General features: G+C 37.3%; 1 protein-coding gene across 5 annotated transcripts in view; it reads right to left on the reverse strand.

The window, feature by feature from the left end:
* LYST (lysosomal trafficking regulator) overlaps positions 1–21,823 on the reverse strand; it is a 175,665-nt gene that overhangs the window by 88,042 nt on the left and 65,800 nt on the right. For all 5 annotated transcript variants that reach the window (XR_004346215.1, XR_004346213.1, XR_004346214.1 and 2 more), the window contains exons 14-22: positions 21,013–21,186; positions 17,241–17,401; positions 16,200–16,390; positions 13,480–13,725; positions 9,800–9,973; positions 8,372–8,521; positions 4,650–4,787; positions 3,655–3,853; positions 1,344–1,475 (exon numbers count right to left, since the gene is read on the reverse strand). Coding sequence is in view for 1 of the 5 variants with exons in the window: in XM_032608455.1 (XP_032464346.1) it covers positions 1,344–1,475; positions 3,655–3,853; positions 4,650–4,787; positions 8,372–8,521; positions 9,800–9,973; positions 13,480–13,725; positions 16,200–16,390; positions 17,241–17,401; positions 21,013–21,186 (1,565 nt within the window). In the remaining 4 variants the exon portion in view is untranslated. The remainder of the gene's footprint in view (positions 1–1,343; positions 1,476–3,654; positions 3,854–4,649; positions 4,788–8,371; positions 8,522–9,799; positions 9,974–13,479; positions 13,726–16,199; positions 16,391–17,240; positions 17,402–21,012; positions 21,187–21,823) is intronic.

A 21,823-nucleotide genomic window follows, 5' to 3' on the forward strand; every position in this document is an offset into this window, starting at 1 on the left:
AGGAATAAGGTTGCCAAAAGAGACTGTTCAAACGACCTGGAAGAAATGGGGGCATGATTGTACTAGAAAATGTGTCAGAGTGATGCACAATCATTTAAAAAATGACACTTCCTATGAAATTCCAAATAAAACTAATTAGAACATAGCCTTAAAATATTATAATAAAAGGCCGTAAAACGTGCTAGAGAATAACTGAAACACTTTGGGAGAGAAGGAAAACTGGAGGTTAATACCCAGATACTGTGTCTTATCTATCCATGTCTCTATCTTACCAGCCTATTTAATGATTTGTATTGGAGCTGGAGACAGGAGTAGGTGGGACTAACAGTCCGGGAGAAGGAATGTCTCAGTCTGGGAGAGGATGGCAGTCAGGAAAGGAAAAGACATACAGTCAGTTCACAACCAGGAGACATGTACCTATTTTTTCTTTATATAAATAGAGATGAGGTTCTCTGTTAAGAACAAGCTAGGAAGAGAGAAAAGTACTGTTAGCTTAAAGACTTGAATATACTTGCTATGGAGACAGAAGAGGCAACTGATTCTGAATATACAGAAAAATTATAGGGCAGCATTAAAAGGCCAACTATGCCACAGACCCTTTTAATGGCAGGAATTCTAAGCAGCGTGAGGATGGTTAGATTGAGGAAAGGTTCAACTTCTTCAGGTCAAGCGTGCTAAAAGGCCAAGACAAGGAAAATGAAGAAATAAAATTATTGGCTGATGGGATCTAGGCTGGAAGGGGAAAACAGGCAGAGGGAACTTGGGAGGGTGATAAAGAAACCAGAAGGATAGGAAGTTGTCATAGAGAGTGGGAGACGGGAGGTTTATGGGTGGGAAGCGTTCTTTGATGGTGTCTAAGACAGATGCAAGCAGACTGGTAGATAAAGTAGAGGGGACGGTCCCCAGGGTCAAGGCTGGAGTACGGATGGCCACTCACGTGGCAAGTGAAGTTGTCTAGAATGAGTTCAGGTGGAAAGGAGACAGTAAGCCTAACATAGCTTTTGAAGAAAATGGGGAAATAAAGCAGAAGCTTAATGAAAGACAAATGACTATGACAGAAGGGGAGAGAGAATTCCAGAGCAAGAGGGCATGAGCCTCATCCACTCCCTAAGTTCTCCTGAGAGGCACCTGTTATACTGAGCTTGAGTTACGGATATCAGAAAGTAGTGAAATGGATTCCCTAAACATATTCTATCATTTTTAAGTTTAGCCTTCCATTTATTTATCCTGAATATCAGGTTGTATTATGCTGCTAAAACATGTACAATTTATTTATCTATTAATATTCAGAACTAAATACAGAAGGGTTATACTTTCAGCATTGTTTTCGTTTGTCTGTTTACCTTCAGGTGGTGAAGCAGTAAAACCACATGGGCTTATTACCATAAATCCAGGGCTAGTAACAGACTTTCCTCCACTGCTAGAATGCCTCAGGTACATGATTGACTGTACTTTCTCCTGAAAGATCTTGCCATCTAGGATCAAAAAAAGTTTTCAGACAATTTTAAAGAAGGATAAAACAAAAATATAACTTTAAAAGCAAGTCGTTAAATACAAATGTTTACAAAAAGATGTTCAAGGCAAAAAGAAAAAACGGCATCCTTTATAACAATGCGCATTTGATACGTGAGGACCCTCTACAACTTCTTACTCTAGATTCTTTTGTTGACTACTACTAGCCACATTAACTTCTATTTTCTTTGAATTCTAACTGTACTTATAGTTATTCCTATAGTTTAGCTGCTAACTGTTCACTTTTTATACGCTAATATGACCTCTCCAAGGAGACTGTTCATCAATTCATTCCTTGAGGGAAAGGCTGTGTCTTCTCTATTTTTACACAGCCCCAATATGACTCCAAAGTTGATACCTCCAGTTTAATCTTCCTTTTTGAGCTTCATACTTCTAAATTCAACTGCTTGATTTTTTAAATGCACCACAAATGCAACAAAGCTAAATCTGAGTCATCCTTCTGCCCTAAATTCCCTCCCGTGTTGTTCTCTGGTTCCTTTGGTAGAAGTACCTATTTCCCATGCAGGATCCAGGAGCCACCCTTGACCACAACCTTTCCTTTACCCATGTCAAGTCACTCTCCAGGTTCCACTGACTTTATTTCTGTTTCTGGAACTCTTCTCATCCCTAGCAAAGCGCTATAAGGCACGCTCTAATCCCCCTCACCTGGATTATTACCTCAGACTTCTAAATGGTATCCGTGACGGACCTCTGGTCACCCTCAAATCCTCATAGCTACCAGCCTTCTCTCTATGAAATGCCAATCTCTGCTTAAAACCTTCCAGTGGCTTTCTGCTGCCTCCTTACCGCTACAAGAATCTCCTCTCCCTTCAACTCCTACTCAGCCTTTAAGACTCAGAGCAGGCGTCACCACCTCCGGGAAATATCCCCTCGCCGTGCTCTATGCTACCCAAAATGAAATACTGACATCGCTGTGCTTTCCACATGGTGTACTTACCTGTTTATGTCTCTCTCCCCTCTACTAGACTGTAAACTCCTTAAGGGAGGCGACCACATTTTACTCATTGTTGCAACAACCCAGCGCTACCAGCCTCTTGGCATTGCTTTATTTACTAAATGTTAGCTGAACCTAACACAGAGTCATGCTGTATAATTTCACTTGGATTTTTACTGCGGCGGAATCATTTTATTCATTTATTATACTGTTTAAAATGGCTGTTGGACAACCAGTTTCCCTCTCTAAATTTACTATCTAGCTTTCTCACAGATATACTCTTGCTTGCTTTCTTACCACATCACCTTTTCCTAGCTCTTTTAAAACTCTGATTCTTCTATCTTTCTTTTACGCTGAGATTACTCTTTCTTGTTCCACCCTCTGAATAGTAATATCACCAACAGTTCCATCCTTAGCTTCCTTTTTCCTTCTCTCTCTCTCCACACTTTTCTTCAGTGGTCTCATCTGTTCCCAGAGCTTCAACTCACTTCTATGCAGGTGGTTTCTCTATACTGAATTTTACTGTAATAATTTACTTACATCGTATTCCTTGGCTCAAAACAAACACAACAAAACAAAATCCTTCAATTACCCCCAACTAGAATACAAGTTCAAATTCTCTGATCTTACATTCAAGGACTTGGAATAAATGATGGTCCCAAACTATATTTATGGTACTATTTCTCACTACTCCTTTATAAATCCCTTATATTAGGTAAAATTCATTATTCTTTATTTTCTCTTTCTATTTTTCCTCCCTTTAAGTCATTCTCTTCACCTGGAATGCTAATTCTCCAGTCTACCCATTAAATTTTACTTAAATTCTGCAATGCCCATGGCAGATATTAATCTATTAAATCTCTCTCCATACCTGTCCAATGAAACCCTAACTCTTCTGAAATCTAATTAGTTCTTCTTTTGCATCTCTTACATACTTACCAGATATTGTTTCTTATTATAATTATTTCAGCATATATATCTCCCCTTGCCTCTTGGCATTTAAGCCCTCTGAAGGCAGAGACTATGTCTGGTTCATTTCATGGCCCTCTGCCCCTGTCCCAATCCCAGTGTGTGATTAATTTCCAGCACAGAGGCCATTCAGTATATATCAAACAAACACAAATCAAGCGGGAAGGAAGAAACAAAAGTGGAAACAGCCAAGACCTAACAAAAATGATCATACCTACCTATGTGCAAAGAAAAGTAGAAGCCTGCAGGGTTATGGCAAACGTAAGTATTGGTAGGAGGGTGAGCTGCTAAAAGGAAACTGAAGACAGCTGCCAATAATTCCAGATCCGGAGGAGACCCCAGGACTTCTGCTATGATTTTCACAAATGACCGACAAACCTCTCGGGGCATGGATGTAAGCTGACCCTCTTTGTGTTCCTGAAAAAAAGAAACACTCTCTTTAGATTTAAAGAGAACTGTCAGCTTAACTAACATTTCTCACTGAAGCAAGATAATTCTGTTTAAGATAGAACTGTGTTGGTTTACTACTCCAGACTGACCATATTTACCATACAATTGAGTTGCTATTTCTCAATTCAAGCAACCCTGTTATTAAAATTCATTAAAACCAATGTCCCCATATAAATGTTAGCTACTATTAGTACTCTTATCACTACTACTACTACGACTACTTCTCCTGCTACTACTATGGGTTCAGAAGGGAAATTTTTTGATAGACAAAACTGATTACATGAATACACTATGTTCCAGTCTACAGAGTTATTTCTCACAACAGCTCTGAGAGGTTTTATCCATCATTTCTAGAATACGGAGGCCCGAAGTGGTTATGTGGCTAACTTAAACCACATAGAAAACATGTCAGAGTAGTGCATCCAACACATACTGGTACTTGTTATTTAAGAAATATGGAACAAGTTAAAATATCACTACAGTTGATGCCCGAGAGACTACAAAATTATTATTTTACCCCAACATAAAGAAATATTTCTGGAATTTAGCAGTTGCTCTTTTGTAACTGAGTTAGGAAAGGTCAAGCTACAAGAGGCTGGGGTTAAAAAACTCCGATACTATCAGCTGAAAGAAGGGATCCTGGAGAGTAGGGCAGACAGAAAATAACCTCACTGAAATTCCCTCAAAAATCTGAGTCCATAGCGTTATTAAACAGAAATCATCGCAGAAAATATCTCCAGAAGTAAAGTTACATGAAAAGTACCTGCAAAACCTGGCAAGTCAGTAGAAAGTGCTGCACCACTCGAGCTTTCAGTAACTGCTTAATATTAAACATCTGCTGCTGGTGATCTGCTCTGAGGAGGACTTCTAGGGCTGCCAGCAGAGTTTCCCAAACACCTTGCTGAGAAAAGAAACACATACCGATTAGCACAGAGTTACTGAAAAACATGCTGCATGCTTTTTAGAAGACATGCAATACATCAGTTTAACACTGTGTATATATTCAGGGTCAAAGATTAAATTTGTCTGAAAAAGTAAATCTTAGGGCTTCCCTGGTGGCACAGTGGTTGAGAATTCACCTGCCAATGGAGGGGACATTGGTTCGATCCCTGGTCCGGGAAGATCCCACATGCCACGGAGCAACTAAGCCTGTGCGCCACAACGACTGAGCCTGTGCTCTAGAGCCCATGAGCCACAACTACTGAGCCTGCGTGCCACAACTACTGAGGCCCGCGTGCCTAGAGCCTGTGCTCCGCAACAAGAGAAGCCACCGCAATGAGAAGGACGCACACCGCAAGGAAGAGTAGCCCCCGCTCGCCACAACTAGAGAAAGCCCGCGCGCAGCAACGAAGACCCAACACAGCCAAAAATAAATAAATTTATAAAAAGAAAAAGAAACACATGAAACACATTATCAATATTAACTATTTACAAATAATTTAGTTTCAAAGAGCATTATTAAAAATGTACAGATTTCAATGCTAATTTCTGTGTGCAGCATTTAATCAAATAATTTTAGAACAAGATGTACTAAATTGAAAAAAGTTAGACAATGTAGAAATTCTGCATTTTGGATTAATTTACTTTTAAGTCCAAATAATAGAATTATCTGCACAATTACTAAGTGTGCAGTTTCAAACAGTAGTTAGCATCTTTTTGAGGTGCTTTAAAATGCTTCTCCCATACTGAACCAATCTTAAATTATCCACAGTAATAGAGGAAAAGGAATCTTACATAGATAACTACTACTGAAAGATAATCTTCACCTCATTGTATTAGCCCAAATAACCTTTCAACAAAGTCATTAACAAAAAGCAAAGTTAACTGCCTTGGGTTGCAGGTCTTGCTGTTTTTCTGCCATTATCGATGGAAATGAATAACGGAAAGGCCAAGGAATTGACAGACTTCATCATACTATTCTAACGAAGGCCTCTCTCTTTATAAGACAGGGCCAAGGTGCCCTGAGAGAAAAAAGACATATGAAAACTGGAAGACGAGGCAGGCCAAGTATGAAAACTTGATTCAGGCCTGAAAAATAGTACTAAAATAGAGCAGTGCCAAAGCAAACAGACAACCAGCAACAAAAACAAAACAACTCAGCTAAAACAATAATTAGGAAAGAAAATCTTATTTCAAACCCATAGAAGTATTTGTGTATATCGCTTTTGAATTCAACAGAAAATGTTTTGTTTTTTAATCACACTGTGTTTTAATGCTCAAATTAGCATCCTCTTTTGAAATACTAAAATAGCTGTCCAATTTTTAGTTAAGATCTGATCTTCCAATCTACAATTGAGCTATTTCTTTATTACATGTTTATATTTATACTGCCTTTGATCCAACTTGTTTGTATTTACTATCACTATGTTCATTTGCTTTCTCTCCCTGAAACATTAAGTGTATTTTTATACATATATATGTGTGTGTGTATATACACACATATATATATATGGATTTTTTAAATTCTGAAAGTGAGTATTTATTCAGAATGAGAAATCACAACAAAATAGAAAGTTTTAAAAACTGACAACACCATAAAATCCAGAAAAAGCAATAGTTAGCTGCCTGACGCAGCTCTGTAATACTTTCCCCCTGTGTTTTGCAGGAGCATATTCTTTGATTGCTTCTTCATATAACAATAATTTTGTAATATAATTTTATATAGGAAGAACAGAAAAATAATTCTGTCTTTCCTCTAGCACGTTTGATCAAAACTTGTTTTTGTTAATGACAGATTAGAAGTGTTTCCTTCAGCTTCCTAACTCATTATTGATAGTGAGTAAATCTGGGGGGCTGTTGCCAAATTTGGAAGTAACCAAATTTTTAAAAATTCTAAAGGTACACACTTTGAACTGGTCTCTAATTACGTCTGATGATACTGTTGTTACACGCTAAATAACTCTGGACAATCTACAGTCTACACTAGAACTAAGGAGGCTCTATGAGCCATACCATGAAGACTATGCTTATAACTAGGGCAGAAAGGAAACAGCCCTATATTCATTCCCTGGCTGGGTCCTTGTGAAGACTACCTGATCCATCCAGCTGTTGAGATGCTTTGCCTAGACCTAAGATCAAAGCATGTTCCTTAGCTTATGCCTATCATGAAGCCAAGGCTTCATAGACTTGCCCTGTATTCTGATACAGCTCTATGACTTCTGGGTAACGTGGCTCCCTTACTCAGAAGTGCGTCTATTTCCCTCTCCTTGACTCTACTCTCCACACTCTTAGCAGGACCCCTTTCAGAGTTTATGGTAAATGCAAGTCTCCAATTGACTCAAATGTTCTCCAGCCAAGTACTGCTCTAGCTACTACCAGCAGCGCAAGCTCTGATCCTGACCCTCCAGATCAGCATTATCCATGGCTGTCTAAAACCTTGCACAGAAATTAATCTCCAGATTTCCATCTACAATTAACAGTATGTTGAAGTGGTAAATTTGTTCTGTTCTCCAAAAGAATGATTGGATGAATATTTAAAAGTAAATGCCTTTTTGTGCACCAAAGGAAACAATCAACAGAGTGAAAAGGCAACCTACAGAATGGGAGAAAATACTTGCAAACCATAAACGAGATAAGGATTAATATGCAGAATATATAAAGAACTCCTATAACTCATTAACAAAAAATCAAATAACCCAGTTAAAAAATGCTCAAAGGACTTGAATGGACATCTCTTCAAAGAAGATATACAAAGGGCCAATAAGTATATGAAAAGATGCTCATCATCACTAATCATCAGGAAAATAAATGCCAATCAAAACCACAACAAGCTATTACCTCATACCCTATAGAACAGGCACTATCAAAAAATAACAACTGTTTGGTGAGAATGTAAAAAATTTGGATCACTTGCACGTTGTTGGTAGGATTGTAAAATGGTGCTTCTCTTACGGAAAATAGTACGGAGGTTCCTCAAAAAGCTAAAAACAGAACTACCATATGATTCAACAATCTTACTTCTGCATACATATCTAAAATAATTGAAAACAGGATCTCAGAGAGACCTCTGCACATCCATGTTCACTGCAACGTAATTCACAATGGCCAACATGTGGAAGCAAGCTAAGTGTGCATGACAGATGAACAGATAAAGAAAATGTGGAATACACATACAATGGGATATTATTCCGTCTTAAAAAAGAAAAAAATCTTGTCATATGCTACAACACAGATGAACCTTGAGGACATAATGCAAAGTCAAATAAGCCAATCACAAAAAGACAAACACTGAATGATTCCACTTGTATTAAGTATCTAATGTAATCAGACTCATAGAAACAGAATGTAAGATGGTGGTTGCCAGGGACTGGGGGCAGGGGAAATGGAGAGTTGTTGTCCAATGGGTAGAGTTTCAGTCAAACGAGATGAAAAAGTTCTAGAGAAGTGCCATACAACAAAGTGTATACAGTTAATACTGTACTGTACACGTAAAAATTGTTGAGGGTAAATTCACAAGTGTTTTTTTACCACAAAAATAGTACATGCCTCTGCTTTATTCCATATCCTCCAGTCTAGCAATAGCTCCTCTAGCAGTTTAACATCCTGGATTATAGCGTTAGACTCGGCATCCAACTTAAATTCTCCATTCTCATTGATATGAATAATATCTTCACCACAGCAACCTTCAAGAAGGGTCTATGGAAAAATAACATTAATACAAGATGCATCAACAATCAGTTAATCCAAAAATTCAACAGAAATATTAAGCTTTCAATCTTAGCAGTCATAACATTAAATTCAAAGGAAAACTGGTGAATAACTCAACATTTCACCAAGTATCTTTAAATTGTTTTGTAAAACAATTCAAGTAATGAGAAAACCCCCAAATTTCAAATATTTATAAATGACTATTCAGTTTCAAATATGGGGTAAAAGAAACCACATCCTATTTTTTATATTCAATGAATCTGTTGGGTTTTAAATTTTTTCCAAGAAGCATTCATGCCACAAACGTATGGATCTTGACAGTTTCAAGAGTTGGGGTTTGGGGGCATGGGAAGAGGCATGGTCTTTTGCCTTAGTACTAGTACCCTCAGAGAGAAATACTTTCACAATGTTACCAAGTGCTTTTAGTTAGAAAGGTACTTAAATATATGATGACAGCTGGATCACAATAAAAGCTAATAAGGCTTTAAGATGCTAACTCTATAGCAGCATTGCCTAACGGGAACGGCACAGCACTAGGTGTCTGGAGAACTAGGTCCTCTTCCATAACTGTGGGAGCTGAAGCAAACAGCGGTCTCTCTGTGGGTTTCACTTTCACTAGTCTACAGAATGAGGGGCCAGCCAAGGAGACATCGCTGGCTAATCAAGATCTAAAAATCTTAATTTTTTTCTTTTACTCTTCTAAAATGTTTTAAAGGCAATTAAAATGTAATTATTTAACTGATGAAAAACCCAGAAGAGCCTTACTTTGATTAAATATATACTACTGAGTTTCCTTCATTTTCTTCAGGAATAACTGAAACACAAAACTCTATTATTGGAAGACTTTAATGAAGAGGTATCACTGCATATGAAACTCTGAGAATAAGTTGTTGTTTTTTATAGTGTCAAGAGCCACTTTCATTTCTTTTTTTTTTTAGAAGACGTTGTGGGTAGTAGTTTATTAATTTATTTATTTTTGCTGTGTTGGGTCTTCGTTTCTGTGCAAGGGCTTTGTCTAGTTGTGGCAAGCAGGGGCCACTCTTCATCGTGGTGCACGGGCCTCTCACTATCACGGCCTCTCTTGTTGCAGAGCACAGGCTCCAGACGCGCAGGCTCAGTAGTTGTGGCTCACGGGCCTAGTTGCTCCATGGCATGCGGGGTCCTCCCAGACCAGGGTTCGAACCCGTGTCCCCTGCATTGGCAGGCAGATTCTCAACCACTGCACCACCAGGGAAGCCCCAAAGAATAAGTTTTATGAGAACCTACCTTCAAAATGTGAAAGCCCACAATGCATTTTTGTTTGATCAACACCTGATGAATCATGGAAAGTCCATTACAATTTTCTAATTCATGCATTCTCTGTTGGTTGTATTTAATTAATGAGAGTATAATTCTCAGTGCTAATGCTTGAGTTTCTTCACAGATACTGAGTTCCACAACCTAAAAAAAAAGTAGATATATTTTTTCTAATTTGTTGAGATTAAAAATTTAACATGTGTGGTTATCTTCCATTATGTAACGTCAACCCATTAGTTTCATTTGAAAGCTTATTTTTTTATTGCTGACACTGTTTGTAATTACTTAAGAATTGTAAAGAAACAAAACTAAAAACCATAAATTCTCACCTCACACCAGTCAGACTGGCCATCATCAAAAAATCTACGAACAATAAATGCTGGAGAGGATGTGGAGAAAAGGGAACGCTCTTGCACTGTTGGTGGGAATGTAAATTGATAAACTGATACAGCCACTATGGGGAACAGTATGGAGGTCCTTAAAAAACTAAAAATAGAAGTACCATATGACCCAGCAATCCCACTACTGGGCAAATACCCTGAGAGAACCATAATTCAAAAAGAGTCATGTACCACCATGTTCATTGCAGCTCTATTTACAATAGCCAGGACATGGAAGCAACCTAAGTGTCCGTCAACAGATGAATGGATAAAGAAGATGTGGCACATATATACAGTGGAATATTACTCAGCCATAAAAAGAAACGAAATTTGAGTTATTTGTAGTGAGGTGGATGGACCCAGAGTCTGTCATACAGAGTGAAGTAAGTCAGAAAGAGAAAAACAAATACCGTATGCTAACACATACATATGGAACCTAAAAAAAAAAGGTTCAGAAGAACCTAGAGGCAGGACAGGAATAAAGACACAGATGTAGAGAATGGACTTAAGGACACAAGGAGGGGGAAGGATAAGCTGGGACGAAGTAAGAGAATGGCATGGACATTATATACACTACCAAATGTAAAATAGATAGCTAGTGGGAAGCAGCTGCATAGCACAGGGAGATGAGCTCGGTGCTTTGTGACCACCTAGAGGGGTGGGGTAGGGAGGGTGGGAGGGAGGCAGACGCAAGAAGGAAGAGATATGGGAACATATGTATATGTATAACTGATTCTCTTTGTTATAAAGCAGAAACTAACACAACATTGTAAAGCAATTATACTCCAATAAAGATGTTAAAAAAAATAATGAATACACAGTACAAAAAAACCCCCATAAATTCCGTGTTCATTTGTCTCTTAAATATTCTATAAATTGACTAAAATAACACTGATAACCTTAGAATTCAGTAGCATTTTATTAGTGATCTGAAATGTCAGCAAAATGCCTCAAATTTTTGATGATTAGTCACTCAACAAACAGGATCTGTGTTCTGTGCTGTGGGAGATGAAGAAGTAATAGGCGTGCTACCTGCCTCCAATAGGGGTCAAATGATAAGACGTACGTATAGAAACTACGGATTGTGACTTGCACTTCGATTCCCCCAGTGCTTTCTGGAAACGACTATATGGAAGAAACACACACCTTATTATGATGATAAAAGGCAAAGAAGAGTGAGACACCGTGAATGCACGAGAGCATAAAAACTACTTCTGACTCCACTCTGCTCAGCACAGGGAAGCCTACATGGAGAAGATGGCCTGGAGAGAGAGCAAAACCCTGGGAAGCAGGGATAAATGGGTGGCCAGGGTGGGCCACAGTCAGGAGAGAGACGAAGACTGGAAGTTCACGGTGCATCTAGGAGAATGCAGATTGCCTATTTGGTTGGATGGTGGACATTAGGCTCAAAAGGCAGGCTATAACACACCACTGTAAAGCAATTATACTCCAATAAAGATGTTAAAAAAAAAAAACAGGCAGGCTATATGTGTAAGGATTTTTTTTTAATTTATTTTTGGCTGTGTTGGGTCTTCGTTGCTGTGCACGGGCTTTCTCTAGTTGCAGCGAGCAGGGGCTACTCTTTGTTGCGGTGCATGGGCTTCCCATTGCGGTGGCTTGTCTCGTTGCGGAGCACGGGCTCTAGGCACTTGAGCTTCAGTAGTTGTGGCTCGCGGGCTCTAGAGCGCAGGCTCCGTAGTTGTGGCGCACGGGCTTAGTTGCTCTGCGGCATGTGAGATCTTCCCGGACCAAGGATCGAACCCCTGTCCCCTGCACTGGCAGGCGGATTCTTAACCACTGCGTCACCAGGGAAGTCCCACGTGTAAGGATTTTAAGGAGACTGAATTTTATTTTTGTAGGAAAGGACGGATACTAAACAAAGTTTCTAAGTTTTAAGTGTAAAAACATACTTTAAAAGTCTTATTGGCAAGATCCTATATGTATGCAAGATAAAAAATTAACCATTTCCTCTAGGATCTAGTCACTGTGTAACAGTAAACATAACAAAATTATATTCAATAACGTGATGAAAGAGGAAAAACCGTTTTGAAATTATACAAAGCTATAAAAGTAGATCACAAAATGCTGGTAAGTTAAATGAAAAGCTTTTAATTTTAAAACACTAGGTACTAGATGCAAAAAAAAAGTTTGAGAAAGCAAAAGGAGGAAAGACAGCTTAGAGTATGGCGGATCAAATGCTTATCAAATATTTATAAGAACAGTAACAAATGGGCTTCCCTGGTGGCACAGTGGTTGAGAGTCTGCCTGCCGATGCAGGGGACACGGGTTCGTGCCCCGGTCCGGGAAGATCCCACATGCACGCAGAGCGGCTGGGCCTGTGAGCCATGGCCACTGAGCCTGCGCGTCCGGAGCCTGTGCTCCGCCGCAACGGGAGAGGCCACAGCAGTGAGAGGCCCGCGTACCGCAAAAAAAAAAGAACAATAACAACAAACACTGATATGTCTCTTATCGCAAAATTAATCAAAAGGTTAAAAGAAAGAAGGCCGGTTAGGGAGACAGTATAATGTTGCAGAAGTTATACTTAAGGAGAAATTTTTGAGGATGAAAAAAGATCAGGGCAGCTTTAATTAAACAAGGATATGCACCACAAGGAAGTAGAAATGACTTGTACTGAAGAGAGGCCATTTGTACCCCCATCTGGATTCTACCAATCCCCGAAACAGTCACATACACTATTGACTGCCTACTCTGCACCAGGAAAGATATGGTGCTGGCCCTCAGATGACTAAATAGAACAGATAATTAAACATGTTTCTCTAAAACAGTACCTATGGCATGAGTCAAAATTTTTGTATTTCTCCTTCGCTTTAAATAAACTTCAAACCCGAACAAACTATTTTTGTACTTATTTGACCTTTTTTTCCCCATGCATCTGGAAGCTTCAAGGGAAAAACAAGTTTCACAAAATTATTTTAAGGAATACATTTCTTCTATATTTTTACTATGATATGCTTTTCTTTTTTCTCATTGGCAATTTTAAATCTTGTACATTTAACACTTAATTGTTCTAATTGCATTTCTGGATAATAGGAAACTTCTAAAATCTTCATAAATTAAAAAGAAATTTTAATCAAAAATTATCTGTGGCAGAAAGTTTGATGACATTCTAAACAATATGTGCTTTTTTAATCTTAAAAGTTTAATATAGTTGATATATGGTTTTATTTGTATTCGAAAAGAAATCCTAAAATGTATCAATAATAAAGAGGTAGTTTCTCCTTAAATAAAATTATAAGCAGTGATTCTTACCCTAGCAAAGAGAAAGACAAATATACCAGTTCCACCAATTTCGTGCAGAATGCCTTGAAGGGTTTTACATTCAGTGGGCCGGAGATTCTTTAGATGATAAGGTTCTAATAAGATGCTGTGAACTTCTTTTGAGCTGAAGGGTCTTTGAGAGAGTTGTGTTTTCATTTGACCTTTAAGTCTAATAACTGGCTCATAGATGGTGTACTGAGCAGGACAGTAAGTGGTATACACAACGGAAAGATTTTCCTGAAACACAAATATTTTCCTTCAGTAACTAAACAAAGTTTAAAAAGTAAGTTATTAACTAGCAAATGAATATTTCAAAGTGAAAAGACAACCAAGAAATCCTTTTCTTTGTTTTAAAAAAGAGAGACACTACACTAAACAAAGATGGACATGAGAAGCAACCCAGGTCCCCACAAAGGAAAAGATCAGTTTCATTTAGCAGAGATCAATATGTGTAAACCACATCAAGGCTGAGAAAAGTTCCAGCTTTGATCTTTTGAGAATAAACATGAAATTATACCTATTATCACTGAAAACAACAAGCCCATACCACACTCATTGCGTGCCAGGCAGTGTTCTATGCATTTATAAATATTAACCAATCTTTACAACCCTATGAGTTGGAGACTCTGGGTCAATGTATTCAAATGTATCTTGGTCTTGAATTTGCTCATGGGCTGCCTACTCATTTAAAGATGACTCTAAACTAGATCATTCTTTCTACTAGAATAAAATTCCAGACTATCAGCGTACCTAACTGAAATTGAATGGAACTTTCAATATTTCTCCCATGCAGAGGGTAGTTTTGATCAGGTTCTGGCTGTCTGTCAAATATTCTATTAACTACTTTTAAAATGATGGTAAATTTTAAATGCAAAATATACTCTGAGGCGCCCTCCGTGGAGGCAGCTGCAGGAGCTCAAGCTTAGGGAAATCAGGTAGATTCAAGATCTTCTCACAGAAGCCGGGGCGGGCGGTGGGGCCTTGGGCTTCGATCATTTTCAACTCGTGGTAATTTAAGTATAGTTTCATCAGGCATCACCTAGCATATATGCATACCAACTAAACTGACTACACAGTCTACTGTATATGATTATGCTGGGTGAAACAAAATTGTATATCTGTAACAGTTTTCATTAGAAACCTGATAAAATGCCCAGTTACCTGAAACATGTCCCACCTGACACCAATGCCTTGCCAGGAGGGCACCATCTCTGCCTGACTGCTAACTCATACCTCATAACCCCAAAATAATGAAGTCAGGCTTTAAAAATCTGCTTTCTAAAAAAGACTTTTCACATAAAACCTGCATAATTTTTATCTGTGATAATTCCTGTTGCATTTTATGACTTACAACCTATATTCTTTTCGGACAAAATAAAATTATGTTTTGAACAGACATTTGTTGTATGAGCTCCTTCGTCTTCCTAAAGCGGAGATGCTCAATGTGTGGTCCCCAACCAGGAGCATCAGCATGACCTGGGAATTTGTTAAAAATGCAAACTCTTGGACCACACTTCAGATCTACTGAAGCCGAAGCTCTGGCCCAGCAATCTACGTTTTAACAAGCCCTCTGGGTGATTCTGGTTGGAGAATCATTTCTCTAAAGCATGTTTGGTCAACGGTGGCACATTTGGGGTGGGATTAATTCTTAGTTGTATGACACCGCCCATGCGCTGCAGAATACTTAAAATCCCTGGCCCCCACTCAATAATAGTGGACAGCCAAAATGCCCCCAACCCCCATTTTAAAATACTCCTTAGGGAGAAAAAGATTGTGTGCCTAATACCAGATCCTCAGTTAAATTCCACAGGTATCTACTCTATATTTATTTTACCACAGATATATATTTAACACCACTTAAGACTTACATGTGTTTTACAAAATATCTGAACTAGAACTTCTCCTTCACTGTAGTCAAATGTTACAGCTTTAAAATATAATATATTTTGATTGTAAAATATACCCCTCATTAACAACAACAATAACAAAATAGATCCCAAAGTAGTAGTCTCCAAGTAAGAAATATCTCTGACTTATAATTGTACCTCTCATAAGAAAGCAAGAGAAGGAGGAACATAGTTTCATGGCTAAAAAACTCTACCAGCTTTTAGTAGATCTTCTAAGACCACGAAGGGTCAGTTTCCTAGCTGCTATAATGAAAAATATCTATCACAAGCTCCTAATCTATATATTAGTATAACAAAATATTAGAATAATGTATAAAATGCAATCAAGAGTCTCATATAAGCAGAGTGAGCAATCATTTGAAAGCAAAATTCCTAGTTGTTATTGATATTAAAGAAAGAAATATTCTAAAATCTGAATATGTGTAATTAATATAAATAAAAGTTAGTATTTATTTGTAAGTATGGGAGAGAAAGGTAATAAGCAATTTTTTAAGGCTAACACGTGTTATATTTTCATTATATCATAAACATTTTTCTCAAATGATTAATAGGTATAATCTAAACTAAACTGATACTTAGTATAGAAATATAGTTCCAAGGAAAAGCAGACGAAAATTTGAAACATGAAAATGAATTCTGAGGTGGTCAAAGTATTTCAATTAAAAAGAAAAACATTTCTAAGTAAAGAAAATATTGACAAACAGAAAAGAAAAACTCTAAAAATCTAATTCCCAGCTAATGACACATTCAATAAACACACATAACAGTTACTATAAAGTTAAAACTTATAAAATGGAAACTTACAATTAGAAGACCAATGTCCACATCTTTGTTGGTCATAAAAAGTTCTCTGATTTGTTCACATTGCAAAATGTCTTTATTAATATATTTGGAGTAGTCATTCACAGGCTTGCCATATTTACATGGCATTATGGATGTATAATTGGGTCCACAAGCATATAAATAAAATGCCTCTTGTGAGCCAATCTTAGCTCCTGAATAGCAAAAAAATAAAGTTATTTACTTAAAATACTCCAACCAAAGTTTTTCGTAAAAAACAAGAAACCAAGAGGGTTTTTTTGCTAGATTCTTATAGTTGTTCACTGTATCTTACAAAATTGATAAAGCCTCCATTTCCAAATTGGTGTAATGAGCAAATAATTTACAGCAAGATTATCTGCTGGATGTAAGATGAATTAACATAGATACATATATAAAGTTAACTGAAAGCTCTTGGTACAATGAAGTCATGAAATGTCTAGTTGCTCTTTAGGCTAAAAGCAGGTTTGGTTTTGTTTCGCCTCTTTTTTTTTCTTTTTTGTAAATGGAAACTATACCTCAGTAAATTCCTTTTAAAAATAACATGTGGATCTTTATTCCTTCATCCATCCATCCATCTATTCAATAAACACTGTCTGAATGCTATTACGTGCCAGGTTTGGTGATATGTTTTTTTAAATCACATATTTCTTTTTCCCCGAAAATGTGGTATTTTTTAATATATTAAAATTATAAATAAAAGAGACAACCAGTCTAAGTGTACCTGTCATAACAGTGCATTTTCCAGGATTATAAAGTTGATTTAATATAAGCATCTCTTTTGGGGAGGGTATGGGGGTAGGATGTACACCTCTACATTAAATGTATGTATCAATTATAAGAAGCACCTAGATTATAAAAATGTTAAAATATTTTAAAAGTACATCTTGGAATCTAGGAAATACAGTACCTACTAAGTACAAGTGAAGGAACAGGGATTAATACTTTATCCAGGATAAGTAACTTAGTTTAACATTTGTTAACTGAAAGAAAAATTTGGAAATGCTTTGAAGGGGAAAAATATACCATTGAAAAGAAGTAAATTTCCCAGGTCCCATTTGCCAGCCAATTGCAGAAATTCTTCTTGGGATGATAAACAATGGCCAATCATGCAAAATGTTTTATTGCTGTCAGATGACAAACTTGTTTTTCTTGGAAGCATAAAATCCAAAGTAACATCAGGCTTCCTACGTTAAAAACAAAGTTAAATCAATTACTTCAGTGAGTACTAGGGATTTTTAAAGTATGAATGTTTAAAAACGGGAAATTCTTGAACACGTTTCTTGGTTCAGTATCAGATAGCTGGTGATGGGACAGAGAGGAGGGCTGATTCTCTCGTGCCTTGGTCCAAGGTGCTGCTGGTCCACAAGCCCCAGAGGAGGGCAGCAGAACAGAGATGCTGATGGTCCTACACCAGGCCGTGGGAAGCATGACCAGACATTTGCTGCAAGCTTTCTTTGCCACTTGACTTCTGCATATTCACCTTCCTGGTTTAAGATATAAATCTACCACTTCCCCCCTGATTTTACCAGAAAGTCTCCCATCTCAGTAAACAATTCCTAAAAATCTCATGTCCTCTATGAGGGCTTCAAAAACTAATCAGAAAAAGAATATCACTTCTTCAGGTTTTGCTCTGACAAGGCACTAAAACGCCAATGCTTTTTGGCATTTTCTGTTTTTTCAGTGCTAAATCATCACCGAGCTTTTGATTAGTCTCTTGCTTTCCTTCATATAAAGGTTACAGGAATCCTTACAAAAGGCAGAGTAGGAAGAGGTAAACTAGCGGTTTCTCCTAGAGAGACACACATGATGGGAGAACTTCATCCTCTAGTTGAAATGGCAGAGTGCCAAGCTCTACCCCCATTTTAGAAATGTTTTAACCTCCATATTAAGATAATGAAGGTAGCTTATAAAGACAAAGTTTGTGAATAAGACAAAGGACTTAGAATAAGCTAATAATGAGATATTCTATTTTGGTATGTATTTATTTAAAAACTTTCCCCTAAGGCTTTCTGCTTCATACTCAACATATAAATTTAACTATTTTAATAGGAGTATTTTTAACAAAGGAAAGATGTGAGCTAACTCTTTTTTACTGAGGTATAATTGACATATAACATTATAGTGAGATAACTTCTATTACTGTACAGGCATCTTTCTAGAACCAACTAAATGGCTGTGACTGAAACAGTACTGCCCCCTAGTGGCATTATGACAATACAGTTTTTTTTTTTTTTTTTTTAAACATCTTTATTGGGGTATAATTGCTTTACAATGGTGTGTTAGTTTCTGCTTTATAACAAAGTGAATCAGCTATACATATACATATGTTCCCATATGTCTTCCCTCTTGCGTCTCCCTCCCTCCCACGACAATACAGTTTTTATGGGCAAAGAAAACCTACTGTAAGATCAATGCGAGATGAGTTCAACAAACACTAAAATAATTCATACTATCTACTATGTGCCATATATTCCTACCATATTTGTGTGCTGTTCATCAAATAAAAATTAATAGAAAATATTAATAGGTTTTTTCAGTGTCATTACATCCTGAAATATATTATTTGTAGAAATTATTCTATTAGTTCAGAGAGTGATAAAAATAGTGCCGAATTTAAATCAACAGAATAATATATTCATCCTTGGTCACTTGCTCATTGCTCTATCAATAGATAAAATCATTAACTTGTACCAAAGGGGAAAAAATTCCCGCAAGGTAATGAAGAAATAAGTGGGTGAGTAAAAATTAGTGCTATGTGAATCAAGTGACTATACTCATAACTTCAGAACTGGCCACAGAGAACATCTAGACTCTCACTCTGAACATGTCTAATGATTAGTTTATGATTCCTATATCTGTCAGCTGGCCTGATTCACCAAAACGCTGTCAGGTTAGTAAAGCACAGGGTTTTAAAGCAGGCTCTATCCAGACTCAGAGTCCAGTTTGCGTTTCAGCCGCCCTCCTCACTGCTGGTAGGGCTTTGGGTCAGTTACCTTGTCCTACCCTGGGTCTCAGCTGCCTCACATGTAAAATACACCTCTTTCATCATGCTGTTGGGAGGTCTAATTGAGGTCATCCATGTCAAATGCTTACTACACTGCCTGGTGTGTGCTGAGAGCTCAAGAAAGGAGGAGGAGAGAGTCCAGGAGACTCTGTCCCAGCCCCATCCCCAATCCCAACCGATCTAACTCAAGGCTCTGGAAACAAACAGAGATTGGCTAACCGCTGCCATTCAGGCTTAGGCAGTTACGAAGACAGAACTTCTCAGAAAATATTTTATTTGGACTATGGAAATTGAGCTTCAATGACATATTTTCATGTATTTTTTAAAAATGAATAAACTGTTTCCTGTGGCAGACACTGTGGACTGGCTACCCTAGAGCCGTTCACAAGCCCCTTGCCCTGCCTTCCTGAGGCTGGACGGCTGTAAGCAATCAACTCCTGCAGCCACTGCAGCGCTGACCGGTACACAGCCTTCCCATAGTTCCCACAGGCCCTTTCCTCTGCCTGGCCCACTCACTCTTCCTCCCTCCTGCTCATGGAAAACTCCATCTCCTTCAGGTCTCAGCTTAAATAAACTGTTCCTAGATAGGTCTTCCCTGATGTACCTCCCTTAAGTAGCAAACCTGGTATTTTCTGTCTCAGGACACATTTGTTATCCCCACAGTACTTGTCATGATTTGTACACTCATTTAATCGTGTATGCTTGCGGTCTGCTTCCTCACAGGACTGTGAGCCCCAAAAGGCAGGGAACGTGTCTGTCTTGTTCAGCAAGCCCCCGAGCCTGATATAGCATGTGCTCAGCACATAATAATTCCTCAGTAAGTATTGGATGAACAAATGAACGAAAAAATAGGTTAATTTGTGCTAAGGGTATATGTTATCTCTATGATCTAATCTACTTTGAGGGACTTTTGAGAGAATTGGAAGATCATGTATATAATGCACCTAGCAAAAGGTCTGTGACATAATAGGTTTGCAATATTTTAGACCATTCAATTAAATCTAGACTCCTCATCCTGGATCCAAAGCTGCTGTCACATAGTATCACCATGCCCACTCACTTTTCTTGCTTATTATTCAACTTAGACTGTTCCTTCCAGCCAGCTTGGTCCTTTCCCATGTTACACTAGTTTCCAAATCTGTACCCCCTTTCATGCTATTTCATTCAATAAAATACTTCCCAATGCTTACAATTTCCAAGATACCTTATAGTTCTCTTAGTGTTACATTTTACATTAAGATATTCTACAAAACATTTCTTATTAATTTGACTCACAATTCTCCTGGTTTGTAAAAGTCATATAGTACTATAACCAAATCTATCACCTGGCATATTTCTAGGACCCTATCTTAATCTATCACCTGATACATTGGCTTATATTTTTCTCTAGTCATTCTAATTTCTTTTGAAACTCTGATTTAATTTAGGTATAGTTTTATTAGCCACTTCATTTAAATAATTCCTTATGGATTCATTTTATAATATATGGGCTTGATGGACTAAATTATAGGTTCAGTTGCTTGATGTAATATACATTCTACATGAATGCCTAAATGTTCAGATTTCTGCATGCTCCCCAAATCCAAATATTAATCTTCAACAATTATTTCTAAGGGGAATTAATTTTGTGTGAAAGTGATAAATAGGAAAAAATATCTAACTTGACAGACTCTTATGTTAATATATAGTAAAATTTTACCTATAGTTTTCTCTAATCTGTTTCAGAAGCTGTAACAGAATAATTAAAATTGTAACTGACATTAATATGTATTTACTAAAAATGTTTCATACCTCTGTCCAGAGACCCATATGGAGATCTTCCCGTGGATATTCTTTTTCCCTTGGGGCTGCTGCAAGTAGCTGAGTACTAAATGTTGCCATTTGCTTGGAAGGAAAATATTCTCCTGTGATTCAACCTGTGCTAGTAAAACAGCTTTCGTATCGTCATTTGAATCCATGCACACACTGCACAAAAAGAAAAAAGGTAAAGGCTAAAAACATGAAATTTCTGATCTCAGTTTTTAACATGTATATCAACTACAATTCTAGATATTTAAGTGAAATTAAAAATCAGTTCTATTATTAAACTAACTTGAAAAGGCAGTAGGTCTTTGTTTTATACCGTAATCTGCTTAGTTATTTTATTATACTATTACCTCAATTCATGAACTAAAATAGATTTGGCTCATTTGCTAGTTAGGGTTAACAATTTGGGCAATAATCTTCAGAATTCAATTTGCAAAAAAAAAATTTTATTAGTACTATCTACACAGTCATTGCCTTTTTAGAAATTACAGTGTAATATTTGGTTCACACAAAAATTAATACATATTATACATAAATATCTAAATGCCTAAAACAAGGATGTATTGTTGGTCTAACCTACTTCGAAGGATTACTAAGAGAATTAAGATATAATTTATATAATGTACCAAGTAACCTTTATTACATTTACAGAGCATAGATCCCTAAGCAACATGTTTCATTTAAAGTTTTATAAAGATAGTATCATACTAGTCATACTCACTCAATACAAATAAAAGACTTGTATCTATACTAGTTAACAAAGGCGGTAGGAAAAAAAGGACAAGACAGCAAGAAG

The sequence above is a fragment of the Phocoena sinus genome, chromosome 16 (genome assembly GCF_008692025.1).
Source record: "Phocoena sinus isolate mPhoSin1 chromosome 16, mPhoSin1.pri, whole genome shotgun sequence".
NCBI lineage: Eukaryota > Metazoa > Chordata > Mammalia > Artiodactyla > Phocoenidae > Phocoena > Phocoena sinus.